We start from the raw sequence: 13,038 nt of genomic DNA on the forward strand, positions 1-13,038 counted from the left end.
CTTCAGGATGTAAACAGAGTCACCATAAGATCCAGCAATCCCACTTACAGATATATATATAACCATATACCTACCCATAGTGTAGACCCCAGAGAACCAAAAAAATATGTCCACACAAAAACTTGTACATAACTGTTCATGGCAGCATTATTCATAATAGTCTAAAAGTGGAAACAGCCCAAATCCCCAGCAACCGATGAATGGGAAAACAAAATTTGGTATATCCCTACAATGTCATTTTATTCAGCAAAAGAAAAGGAATGAAGTACTAATACTTGCTACAACATGAATGAACCTTGAACACATTCTGCTAAGTAAAGGAAGCCAGACACAAAAGGCCACATTTTGTATGATTCCACTTAATGTGAAATGCAATGCAATGAATAGAATAGGGAAATCCACCGAGACGGGAAGTAGTTCGGTGGTTGCCAGGCGTGGCCAATGGGAAGTGTCTGCTAACGGGTGTGAGGTTTCCTTTCGGGGTGATGAAAATGTTTTGGAATTAGATGTGATGGCTGTACAACATTATGAATGTACTAACACCCATAACAGTATGCTTTTAAAAGGTGGATGTTATGGTATGTGAATTTAGTCACAATCAGAAAAGAGAACTTGCTCTGATATCAGAATGTTCCTATAGAATAATAGGAATTAAAACAGTGTGGTGTTGGCTCAGGAATGGACAGATGGAGGTTCGCCTCCGTGGACCAGCATAGAGAACATGGAGATGGAGCCACAGACATATGTGAGCATTCGATATCTGACAAGGTGACATTTCAAATCAGTCAGAAAAGGAAAATGGTGGTGAAGAACAGCTGTCTCTTAGTTTGTGGAGAAGGTTGGATGCCAACCTCATACCTCCACAAGAATGAATTCCAATTTAGATTAAATAACTAATTCTAAGAACTAATTCTAAGAAATAGAAGCAAATAAGAGAGGACATATGTATAACGTTGAAGAAAGCCATCTTAAGCAATACACAATATGCATAACTTTGTATAAGAATTGGAAACTCTTGTAGTAACTACAATAAAGGATATCGTAAGTCAGTTAAGAAGACATTTCTCACATAATTAATATCCTGAATATATAAAGAACTTCCAGAATCAATAAGAAAAAGTCAAAATAACAAATGTACTACAGCACTCCCTTCCTGTAATTGCCTTTTCAGATGATCCCAAAATTTTGTCCTCTGTTCAGTGACAAAGAGATCATCTTGGCCCCTTTTTCATGATATGGGACTTCCCTGGCCACTCAATCCCATCCGGCCCTCTTTCTTAGCAAAGTCAAGGTGGTCTTTGGAATGTTGTCCCTGTCAGGCAGGACAACTGGACACCCTGCCCTGCCCTGGAAAAAGTGATTAACTGTGGTCCTGATTGAAGGAGCTGTGTGCTGAGGCTGAAACCCTAGTGTCCACTTCTCCTGTCCATTAGAAGACGCAGCCCTTTGCCTCGGGACCGCACGCCGCTGGCATTCAGAGGCATTGAATGAGGAGCACTAAGTGCACTTAGCGTTCCTTGCCAGCCAGCCACTTAACTGGGGCTGCAACATAACATTTGTTCAACAATAAAATTAACCTTGATTCCGGACAGCTATCTATCTTCACTAAGGACGTGTCCGTGCCATGGTTTCTTTTTGCAAGTGACATTATTAAAGAAATGGAATATTGCAGGCATGTCACCCAAGGACTTTGGTCTTAGAAAACCTTCCTATTTTTCTCTCCTGCTAAGAGAGTCTTTCTGCTCTCAATTGGGCAGTTCATCGAGGTACCCGCTATCTCTCCTCACCCCCTTCTTCTCATAGCCTTTTCTGTTTTCATAAGCCATAGATTTGGCCTCATTTTATTGCATTTCACAGCGTGCTTAATTACCCCACGCGGTTCCTCATCTCATTACAAAAGACAATTTGCAATGAGGAAAATGGCAATGTGATTTGTTCAGCTGCTGGAGTTTGTAAAACCTTCCGCATCAGGGCTTTCCTGAAGGGTGTCAGAGAGACGAGAATGGAACCGGGATGCGATTAGAAACCCTGTTGATAATCTCTAAGTAAATCAGACCTTCCTGCCATAGATCCTGGCTGGGTCACGTGGGGCTGGCATGAAACATTAAGACCGCTGACTGGTTCAATATTTTATGCAAAAGGAAATTCTGTAGCTGAAAACAAGATGATTGGAGGCCATTGGTTTATTGTGAGTGGGCAAGAAGACAGCATGACTGAACCGACTTTCTCCTCCTTTCAGGGTCACTGTTACTACCATGGACACGTGCAGGGCTATTCTGGTTCCACGGTCAGTCTCAGCACTTGTTCTGGTCTCAGGTAAGTGACCTTGACAGTGGCAGCTCTGGCCTTAAGCACAGCTACCGTAGACCACCCCCTTCTCCAACCGCTCTAAAGCACTAGAGTGACGGACCTCGCCCCTGCCTGGCAGAACCGAGGAGCCCTTGCCCGGCAACGCGGAGGGCACCGCACCCCCCCACTCCCATCTCAGCTCGCCTTCCTTCGCCGCTCCTCTTTCAAGGCTGTTCTCAGGCCTGGTAGGTTGGCTGGGTTTCAGCAGCCAAGGATTTGGGGAATATCTTTTGTTTTTGTGGCTTGATGCCAAACAACTCCCAGTGTTAAAAAGATAGGACATTAGGTATTAGCATTTCAGCTGCTTGCTTAATAAAAATGAAAAGGGCCTCTTCTCACTAGGACACGAAGTGAGGGGCTGACTGAGCACAGATCCAGGGGAGCTGAGTATGGGCCTGGGTGGCAGGGGCCCCTGCCCGATGCAGGAAACAATCCCTTCTGCTGCCGAGGACGAGCCAGCCCTGCCTTCCAGTCACAGCAACCGGCCCTGGCGGGCTCTGTGGGCTCCCCAGGAAGACCAGTCTGTTGACAGATTCCCAGCTGCCTCAGCCTCTTGACTGGGTTTATCTATCTAGTTTGTGAACTAGCAGCTTGTGTCCTCAAAGTCCTGCTTTGCTTTGGCCGCTGCCACCAGAGTGCAGGTCTGCGGAGGGAAGGACGGAGGGCCCGGGACAGCGGCGGCCCAGGGAGCGCGGGACTGCGCCGTGGGTCTGCGAGTACTGCATGCCATGGCGGAGAAGGAACCTCGGTGCACACCCCGTACACACAACATACACACCACAGACACACAATATACCACATACACCACATTCATACCACAGACACATACATAATATACCACACACACACAACATACACACCACACACACACAATATACCACACACACCACATACACACCACACACACACAATATAACACACACACCACATACACACCACACACACACAATATAACACACACACACAACATACACACCACACACACATACACAATATACCACACACACCACATACATACCACACAATATACTACACATACCACACATACACACCTTAGCACACACGTACCACACACTATGTACCACACACCACAACACACACAGTACAAGCACCACAGACACCCTGTAACACACACACAATTTATCGCACACAACATACCACACATATCAACACAACACACACACAACATGCCACACACAACATACCCCAGGCACACAATGCACCTTGGACAACTCAGCACACTTAACACACTAACCACAACGGGAGCGAAGTGGAGATCAGGGGCCCTGGTCGGGGTTTAGCGACTGTGGATGGAGACAGATGCCCCGCGCAGGGGAGCGGAGGCGGCGCTCTTGGCACCCTCTCCTCCTGTGAGTCCTGCCGCGCTGTGAGCATTTGCAGGTACTCTTGAATTAATGAGTAATCGCATTGGCGGCTCTTACGGACAGACAGTACAGCCGCTAGTGGACGGAATTCTCCAGAATAACAGCACCTGAGTCTGGCCGCGGCCTGGTCAGCACGCGCAGCCCTGGGCCCGGCTGGCGGCTGGACCGGCCTGAGGGAGGGTGCAGCCGGGCCTCCGGCTGCACATCCCCATGCCCGTCCTTTCCTGGGGCGTCCCTGCCCCACGTGCACACCACACACACAACCCCCCGCCGACCCCCACCCAACACGTGTCCCCCCGGCCGCTGCTGTTCTTCGTGGCGTGGGCCACCTGCGCGCCTTACATGTACGTGAAGGAGGGCAGCGCCGTGTGCCCTGCGGTGCCGTGTGCCCTGCGGTCGGTGTCTGCACTCAGCATCGTTTGGGCATCGTCCTTCCTGGCGCGTGAGGGGCGGCCTCTTCCCTCACCACGCACATACTTCCGTTCCACAGACACCCGCGCTTCCTCTCGTTTTCTCCGCCACGTGCATTTAGGTGGTTTCCAGTCTCTCTCAGCTGCCAGTGACCGGCCCCGCAGGCCTCAGGCTCCGTGACCGGGGCGTGGCTCCAATGGAGGCGCCCGAAGGAGGGAAGGGTGTGACCTGCCCAGTCCTGCCGCCGTGTCCTGCCAGCGTGCCCCCCCGGTTTCCACTCTGACCATCAGAGGACGGGGGTTCTGTTTCCTCACGTCTCCCCCAGTCCTTGAGATACCGGATTCATTTTTAAGTATTTACCATTGGAATCTAACAGTCTGTTCAGAACTGGCTCCCCTGCCCCTTCACCCGCTCCAGTCCCACGCAGGGAAACCACAGCAGCAAACGTGGGCTGGGGTGAGGAGGTGATGGGAACATTCAGGAACGCGTCAGGGGGAGGGCAGTTCGAGGGGGACCATGAGTCTCCAGGGCACAGTGGGAAGGTTTGAGGGGCCGAGGGAGGAGGGTGGGATCAGTTAGAGGACTGAAGGGCTGTGTGGGGCTAAGGGCCCAGTTCTCCTGGAAAACCAGGCACAGGCACCTGGAGGACACAGAGATGAAGGACAGGGTGGGGTCAGCCCTGCTGGCATCTGGGCCAAGGTGAGAGACCAATTGGAGGTAGGCCCTCTGGGATCATCAGATAGACATCCATGTCCCGGAGCACAATAGCCCAAGCAGCGACCCGTCACTGGGCCTCTCTGAGCGCCAGTTGCCTTGTATTTAAAATGGAGATAAAGACTCTAGCCGAGACTGGTGGTTGTGAAAATAAGTGCAGTGGCCCATAGGAAAGCCCAGCCCTGTGCCTGACCTTGAGTGGGCAGCCAATGGAAAACGCATCAGCCCCCTGAGGCGGTCTGAACGTTCTTTGATTCTGGGACTGGGCCAGTCAGGGCCACACTGCTCCTACGAGAGCCAGGTGGAGCACACAGGATCAGCCCCCTGAGACGGTCTTAACGTTCTTTGATTCTGGGACTGGGCCAGTCAGGGAGGCGTGAGCATGCCGTGCTTCTGGGTTAATTCCGTGCAGGGCCACACTGCTCCTACGAGAGCCAGGTGGAGCACACAGGACCACACACACCTGAGAATTACAGTCGCCCCTCTCCTGTGTGGTGTCCAATACACCTGAAAGTAGAGAGTCTCTAACACATGCACGGGAAGTCGGCACTTTACTGTCACACCTCTCTGGAACCTAAAAGATGGACCTGTTTTGAAGACTAGATATTTCCAACCTTCAAATTAACATAGAGGTCACTGTGTGCAAAGAACATAAAAGCTAATTCAAACTGGCTTAAAGACCAAGCATAGAGGTAGATTCATGCTATCGAAAAGTCCAGAGACGGCTTCAGATATGACTGGTTACAGGGCCTAACTGATGTTATCAGAATCCATTCTCTCTCCATCTTTGGCCTCTACCTTCTTCTGTGTTGATTTCATTCTCAGGCACTGTTTATTTTTGCGGTGACAGAGGGTCTTCAGGCAGCTCCAGACTTACATCCTCAGAGGGCAAGTAGAAGAAAGGACCCTTCTTTTAAGCTCAGCAAAAGTCCTCAAAATGCAACTTATTGTCCTTCATTGGGTCGTGGGCCCCTCCCTGAAACAATCAGGCTCTAGGCGTGCGGGCTTCAGTAGTTGTGGCACGTGGGCTCAGTAGTTGTGGCTTGTGGGCTCTAGAGTGCAGGCTCAGTAGTTGTGGCACACGGGCTCAGTTGCTCCGCGGTATGTGGGATCTTCCCAGACCAGGGCTCGAACCCTGTCCCCTGCATTGGCAGGCGGACTCCCAGCCACTGCGCCACCAGGGAAGTGGTGGGTGGAATGCTCTAATTTAACAGGTTATGTGCCCAACCCCTGGGCCAGGCTGAGTGTGAACCACACCCAGCCTCAGGGGCTGGTGCGGGCTGGGGAGAAGGGTGGGTACATGAAGGAAAACCAGAAAAAGGACAGATGAGCGCCAGGGACACACAGAAACTACAGGCCAACTCCAACAACAGCTTCCACATGTTTGTGAAAACTCTAAGCTAGCGAAACTGAGACCAGGCGTAAATGGAGACGTCCGGGTTGGTCTGTTAACTTGCAGGTGGTTTTCATAGGGCATCAAACCCTTGATGGATAAAGAGATGAGGGTACCTTCAAGGGAATTCCTAATAGCTCCTTTTTACACTAAATAAAACAATCTGCAAACCAGTGACATTAACTAATTAGTTTTAAATTATGAAGATGAACGACTGGGTAGAGTATTCCTGAGTAACGTTTAAATAGGACAGATCTGCCCCCTGTGCTTGGCCGTGCCACTTGCTCTCTACTCCCTGTCCTTCAGCCCAGGCCTGTCCCCCAAAGGCACAGGTAACTGGCAGGGTCCCCGGTTTCTCCCTCACAGAGGGGCCCATCTCTCTGACCAGATTCTGCAGAGCGTCTGAGTCTCAGGACCACCTCCTGTCTCCGGCACCTGGAGAATGTCCACCCGCCCCACCCCGGGTACCTGGCACAGAGCACAACTTGGCAAAGAGGAATACTGTGAAATACTTATGGCTGGGGCTCCAGGCAGAGTCAGGGGAGCGAGCGCTGCGTCGTCTGGTGTCGACCACCAAGACGGGGTGGGAACACTGACGGAGCAAGCTGCTGCGTGGGGATGGAGCTCCTGAGAATTTTAATTTCCCAGATCTTTGTGCTGTTGTTACAAAAGCAGCAGACCGTGCATCAACAGAGAAATTCCGGAGTTATGTAGTCAACTTCATGATCTTGCGAGGAGAGAATCAGACCAGAGAGAAAGCTGTGTTCGATCAACTGCTTCCTGGCAGAAGAATCAATCGCGAGGGGAAATAAAAATGCAACCAGAGGAGCACCAGCCTGGTAAATTTTGAGAAAGAATATAGAATTAAAAATTATGTGAAATATGGTGTGACCCCCAAATACATTCAGAGCTAGGAATGTGGAGGAAAACTCGAGCGTCCTAGGGGATGCATTAATTAGAGCCCAGCAGATTACAGTTTTGCAGAGAAAAAGCAGAGAAGGAACATCCTGCTTTGCTTCAAAAAGGCTGATCAAAGACGGGCAGGCAGGCAAGGAAAGCTCTGTCCTGGAAGAGAGAAGAGAGGAGGGAAGCAAACAAGTCATCCTTCTTCATTTGAAGCTTGAAGGGGAAAAGATAAGGAGAGAGCAACGCATGGAGATCCCAGCAGAAAGGGGGATTAAAGAGGAAACAGCTCTTGAATGGAGGGAATGAAGTGCAACGCGGAAAGCAGGTCATAAAAACGAGTGCCGCCATAGAGCTTATCCTTCCTTTGAAAGGACTCCAAGTCAAACGGGAAGTTCGGGCCATAAGTTAGTTTTGTACCATATCGTGCGTCTCCCCAAGATGCCCAGCCCTCGTTAGCACAGTGTCCGCGCAGCGTTCATGGTTCTCCTGGTCTCTGTTGTTGCTCTCGCTGCTTCGTGCCTCGGCCCTGCTCCTGCGTCCCTAAGCCCACGAGCATCCCATGAGCACCAGATGCTCCTTGACACTGTCACGCATGGGTACCATGTTCCAGCGATGCGGAGAGAATTCTGCCCCTGTCCCAGAGGAGCTTAGCCGCTGTGTTTTGTAAGGGGACAGACGTCCAGTCCTGGCTCGCTCCTGCCAGGGCATCCCAATAGCCATGTCACTGTGTCCTGATCTGATTCACAAACACCACACTGCTGTCCCCTTCCAGCTCCCTGGTTAGAGCGTGAGACCCTTAGTGGGGAAGAGCCTGCCTCTCACCGTCTCTTCCTCTTCTGTTGCTCCACCTCCGAGCTTCTGCTTGGAAATCTGGCATAAGGACTCTTGGGGGCTCACAATTTTGGAATGAGCCAAGAGTTTTCCCATCCCCTGCGGGCATGGTGGTTAAAACGAGGCTTAATTTCTTAGGGAATCACCTGTGCTTTGATCGACTTAAGGGAAGCATTCACGTAACAGATGAGGAAACTGGTATCTAGAGTTGTAAACTAGGTATTCGTTGTAATGACAACTTCATTTTTAAGTGGAGTTTAGGATACCTGAGCACGAGGTGTACACACACTCCCACCTACACACTCACGCTTTTACATGTGCTCTCGCACACAGGCGCACACGCGCAGACACACACACACACACCCCCAAGGGTGATGACAAACAGGCTATGTCATACTTTACTCTTTGCCATCATCACAATTTCTGCTTTCAGGACGGCAGGGACAGGTGTTAGCGCCACTGCTTTACAGGGCAGCTGAGGTTCAGTCACCGGGAGCCTGGTCCTGATGCTTCAGCTCAGAGCTGCAGGTGCTCACAGCAAAGGATGCTGTCACCCCCTTCCTAGTCACAGCTGCTGTCTCAGGAGAGAGGCATCTCGTGCATTGACACCAAGCCTTGGCACGTTCTCGTGCGACGCTCCCTAAGCTGTAGGCAGGTGTTACATCCCTCAGATTATGGTTGAGGAAGCAAAGCCTGGGAAAGTGGCTTCCCCAGAGTGCCTCAGCTGTAATGGGCAAAACTCCATCTCCAACCCAAGTCTGGCTGACTCCTTGTTCCATATTTGCTCCACTAGATCTTTGGCGCAACTTGGATCCAACCTTCTTTTTCAGCCCCATCGTCCTCTACCCTGAGGAACCCCTCCCCCATTCCAGCCCCACTGTTTTCTCCATGTTTCTGGAACATGCCCTACACGTGTCTCACTGCCTTTATCCCTGCTGTGTCTTGGCCTGGAACACACTCCTCTCCCCATCTCTCAGTGGCTTTGGAAGGTTCACTCTCCCACCAAGGCCCAAATCAAACGATGCCTCCTCCACGAAGCCCACCCTGGCCTCCCAGCCACTCCTTGCCATGCGGCTCAACCCTGCCTCGCCTGTTCCATCACAGGCAGCCCTGGCTTCCGCAGCACAGTGCCTGTAGCATAGCAGGCGCTTCCTAGAGATTTGTTCACACCCCTGGGTTAAGGCGCCCGTCCTGCTTTGGCTCACTTACAGTCGATGACTGTACCTTGTGCTTTCACTACCCTGCTGTAAGGACCTTCAGAATAGGGAACATGTCTGATAAGCTCTCAGCACTGGCCTTAGATGTGGGAGACGGCACAAGATGCTTTTAAAAATTCAATGAAATAAAAATACTCAGATGCCAGGTTATTTGGTACCTGAATAAGTCCACACGTTGCTGTGTTCCTTTAATGTCTTGCATTGATTTTAATTATGTAACAAAGTTTACTGCACCACGTTTTATATAATGAGATCAAATATAACACAAAAGGCAGGGATACTTCTTGCTCCACTACACTATTGAAAAGTAGTCAATCAACTTACTTTTCAAAGGGTAGAATTGACCAGTGTTATGGTCCATGGAATCAGAAATACCATTATAATGAAAGAAATCATTTGCAATTTAGCAATCAGGGCCGTCACAACCATCATTTTTTAAAAAAGAAAGAAAGGAAAAGTTCTGCTTTGATGCAGTGTTGATATTTATAATTTAACAAACACATTGAATTGATCCATTTGAAGACATTGACCAGAAATCTCAGCCGAGAAAGTGAAAAAAGGATCTTAGGAGGAAAACAAGTCAGAGGGAGTGAGGCGAGTGCTGGGAAATGAGCCTCAGCCCTCCTGAAGGACTGGCCACGTCCAAGGATGCCGAGGAGTTGCCCGCCATCCTCCCTGGTACCTCTCAGCTGGACTTGGGTGTTCGCTGATCTGGGTGGATGTGGGTTTTCCAGATGTCACAGCTCAACCTGAATGGCCCATGGCAAAAGGTCTAAGGGGCCAAAAAGTCAGGCACGTGGAGATAAACTTGCCTTTGCTGTCCTGTCTGCTAGGAAAGCAGGGCCCTGGGCCCACCCTAGCACTGTCTAGAACCTGGCACGTTATAGGTACTCAATAAACATTGGTGGAATATATGTGCCCTCCCCGAGCCATCAAGTGGTCAGTGAAACTTAATCCCAGCCAGTTCAAATTTTTAAAAAATCTTTAAAGTGCAGTAGATCACGTTAAGAAAGAAATTAGCTTAGAGTGGGAGGTGAAGTTAATTTGACCTTGACCTCTGTTCTGTGACCTTCTGCTCCCCTAGCTTCTATCGGGCTGGGCTCGGCTGGCTCCCCTCCACCCCGCAGGCCACGCCACCTCTGGTGAGGGCTCTCCTTCTCCCTTCCTCTTCCTCCATGGAGATATTCATTCCGTCATCCTGTGTAAACATCTGTGGGAACCACAGCTGCGTTTGGAGCCCTTCTGCACCATCTCCAAGGCTGCTCTGGTCCCCACCCTGAAGGACCCCCAAGGTCAATCTCAGTTCTCCCAGGCTCTACTCTCATTCAAAATTCAGAATGTCCAAATCCCAACTCCCTGGTCCCCAGACTGGCCCCCCACCCCCGAACTCTTTTCCATTCAAGGTCCAGCCCATCCCAGGCTCCTAGCTTGGCCCCCAGGGGGATCTCTGATAACCTCTGGCAGTCACCAGCCCCTCCCACGGCCACCCCTTACAGCATCTCCCTCATCCATCTCCCCTTCCCCATTCCCCCGTCGCCACCCCAGAGCAGCCCTCCCTCCCTCCAGGATTTTCAAATTGCGTCGCACCCATGCTTCCTCCACCCTTCCCTTCCCATCCATCTTACACATTCCAGAAGGTCGTGTTTCAAAAACACTGCTCGAACATAAGTCCCGCCACCCTCTGCACTCAAAACCACACGGCTCCCCACGGCCTACATGTCAGAGCCCCTGTTCACCCACGTGCTTGTGCAACAGTGTTTCCACGGCTGTTCAGCCGTCACCTCCTCACACACTGATCACTGCAGCCAGACATCATTTTAATAGGAGGAAGCAAGTTCCGTGAAGTAGTTGTACACAAAACCACACGGGAAACTCGGCAGAAGGGCCCAGGGAATCCTGCAGGGAGGTATGGCTAACCTGGACCTCAGAGGTTATGCTTCAGCCTGGAAGCCTCTGCCCGAGGGCTGCCCGGGAACGGTGGGAGCCTTTGGGTGAAGACGTGGCCCCAAAGCAGCTGCATCCCGCAGGCCAGAGGGGTGGCTGCCACCGGTTACAAGGCAAGGAGCCGGTGGATTTGATAGAGGTCCCGGGATGGAGGTGGGGAAAGGCAGAGGAAGAGGGGCCAGCAAGAGACAAGTCCCAGCAGTTGGGAGCTGGAAGTGCATAGAAGACGCAATATTGTCTTCTGCGCAAAGCGTGTGCGGCACGGTGGGTGACGAGGCCACAGGTGCAGCCCGAGGTCTAAAGCCAACGTGAGCGCCTTGCCTGGCATCGACCACCGCCCAGGTCCAGTGCCCGCCCTCCTTCTGTGGCCCCGCTATCCTTCCGCACGTCTCCATTTCAGCCCCAGTGTTTCTTTCTGAGCACACGCTGACCTTTCTCTCACTGCACTCTTGCTTCTTCAAGGCCGTTCATCTGGCCCCTGAGCTCCCCACACCTGCAGGTCCCCCCCATCCTCCAGAACTCCCTTCAAGGCCCCCGTTTCACATGGGCTGTTTGTCAACCATTCCTAGGTCAGCACTGGGCTAACTGCCCAGCCTCTGGGCAGCGCTGAGTTTCGCTGGCATTTTGCACTTGGAATTCAGCTGCGCCCACCCTGGCACGAGTCCTTGGTGACTCAGGAGAGGGGCTGACCATCCAGAGTGGCCAAAGGCAAGGGAGCAGGCTTGGGAGCCAGGCCCGTCTGGGGAATCCTGGCTCTGCCACTGACCAGCTGTGTGCCTGTGTTGGTTTCCTAGGGCTGCCGTAACAAATGACCGCAAACTGGGGGGCTTTAAGGCAACAGAAATGTCTTCTCTCGCAGTTCTGGAGGCCAGAAGCCTGAAATCAAGGTGTTGGCAGGGTTGGTTCCTTTTGGAGGCTCTGAGGGAGAGTCCATCCATGCCTCTCTCCTGGTTCCTGGCAGTCCTCAGCGTTCCTGGCCTTGTGGCCGCATCACTCCAGTCTCTGCCTCTGTCCACAGGGCCTTCGCCCCTGTGTGTCTGTGTCTTCTCTTTTTTCTGTCTCTTATGGGGACACACGTCATTGAATTTAGGGCCCACCCTAAATCCAGGATAATCTTATCTTGATATCCTCCGCTGAATCACATCTGCAAACCACTGCCCCCTGTTGTTTTTTGGTTTTTTGCTGCTCCACGCGGCACGTGGGATCTTAGTTCCCCATCCAGGGGATCGAACCATCGCCGCCTGCATTGGAAGCACGGGAGTCTTAACCACCGGACTGGTGGGGAAGTCCCCTCCCCCCTTTTGAAGGTTTATATTCACAGGTAACGGGGATGAAGACTTGGATATATCTTTTGGGGAAGCACAGAGACCATGGGCTCTCGTCATTGGCTTCCTCTTAATGAAAGAGGCTCATCATACCAGCTTTAGAGGACTGCTGTAAATATTAGAGAAAACAGAGGCTACAAGAGCCTGGTTCATGGCGGCAGGGAAGGGGAAGGAGTGACTGCTAAGGGTACAGGGTTTGCTTTAGGGGTGATGAAAACATTCTGGAATTAGACGGTGGTGATGTTTGTACAACTCAGTGAATATACTAAAAAACCATTGAATCGCATGCTTTGAAAGAGCGAGCTTAATGCTTGGTGAATTATTTCTCAATAGAGCTGTTACTTCTAGAAAGGAGCCTGGCTCAGGGTAACCATCAGTCGTAGCTGCTATTGTTATTATTGATGTGCCAGTAATAGCTATTCTTTTTTTTTTAACATCTTTATTGTAGTATAATTGCTTTACATTGTTGTGTTAGTTGCTGCTGTATAACAAAGTGAATCAGCTATGCGTATACACATGTCCCCAGATCCCCTCCCTCTTGCATCTCCCTCCTACCCTCCCTA

At 51.1% G+C, this 13,038-nt stretch overlaps 1 protein-coding gene across 1 annotated transcript in view; it reads left to right on the forward strand.

The window, feature by feature from the left end:
- Window positions 1-13,038, forward strand: part of ADAM12 (ADAM metallopeptidase domain 12) — a gene marked incomplete at its 3' end in the record, with an annotated part of 388,619 nt that overhangs the window by 262,967 nt on the left and 112,614 nt on the right. Inside the window, exon 5 of the mRNA XM_082855064.1 lies at window positions 2,240-2,316. Coding sequence (XP_082711190.1) covers window positions 2,240-2,316 — 77 coding nt within the window. The remainder of the gene's footprint in view (window positions 1-2,239; window positions 2,317-13,038) is intronic.

Source organism: Leucopleurus acutus, assembly GCF_964270905.1.
Source record: "Leucopleurus acutus genome assembly, chromosome: 14".
Classification (NCBI taxonomy): Eukaryota; Metazoa; Chordata; class Mammalia; order Artiodactyla; family Delphinidae; genus Leucopleurus; species Leucopleurus acutus.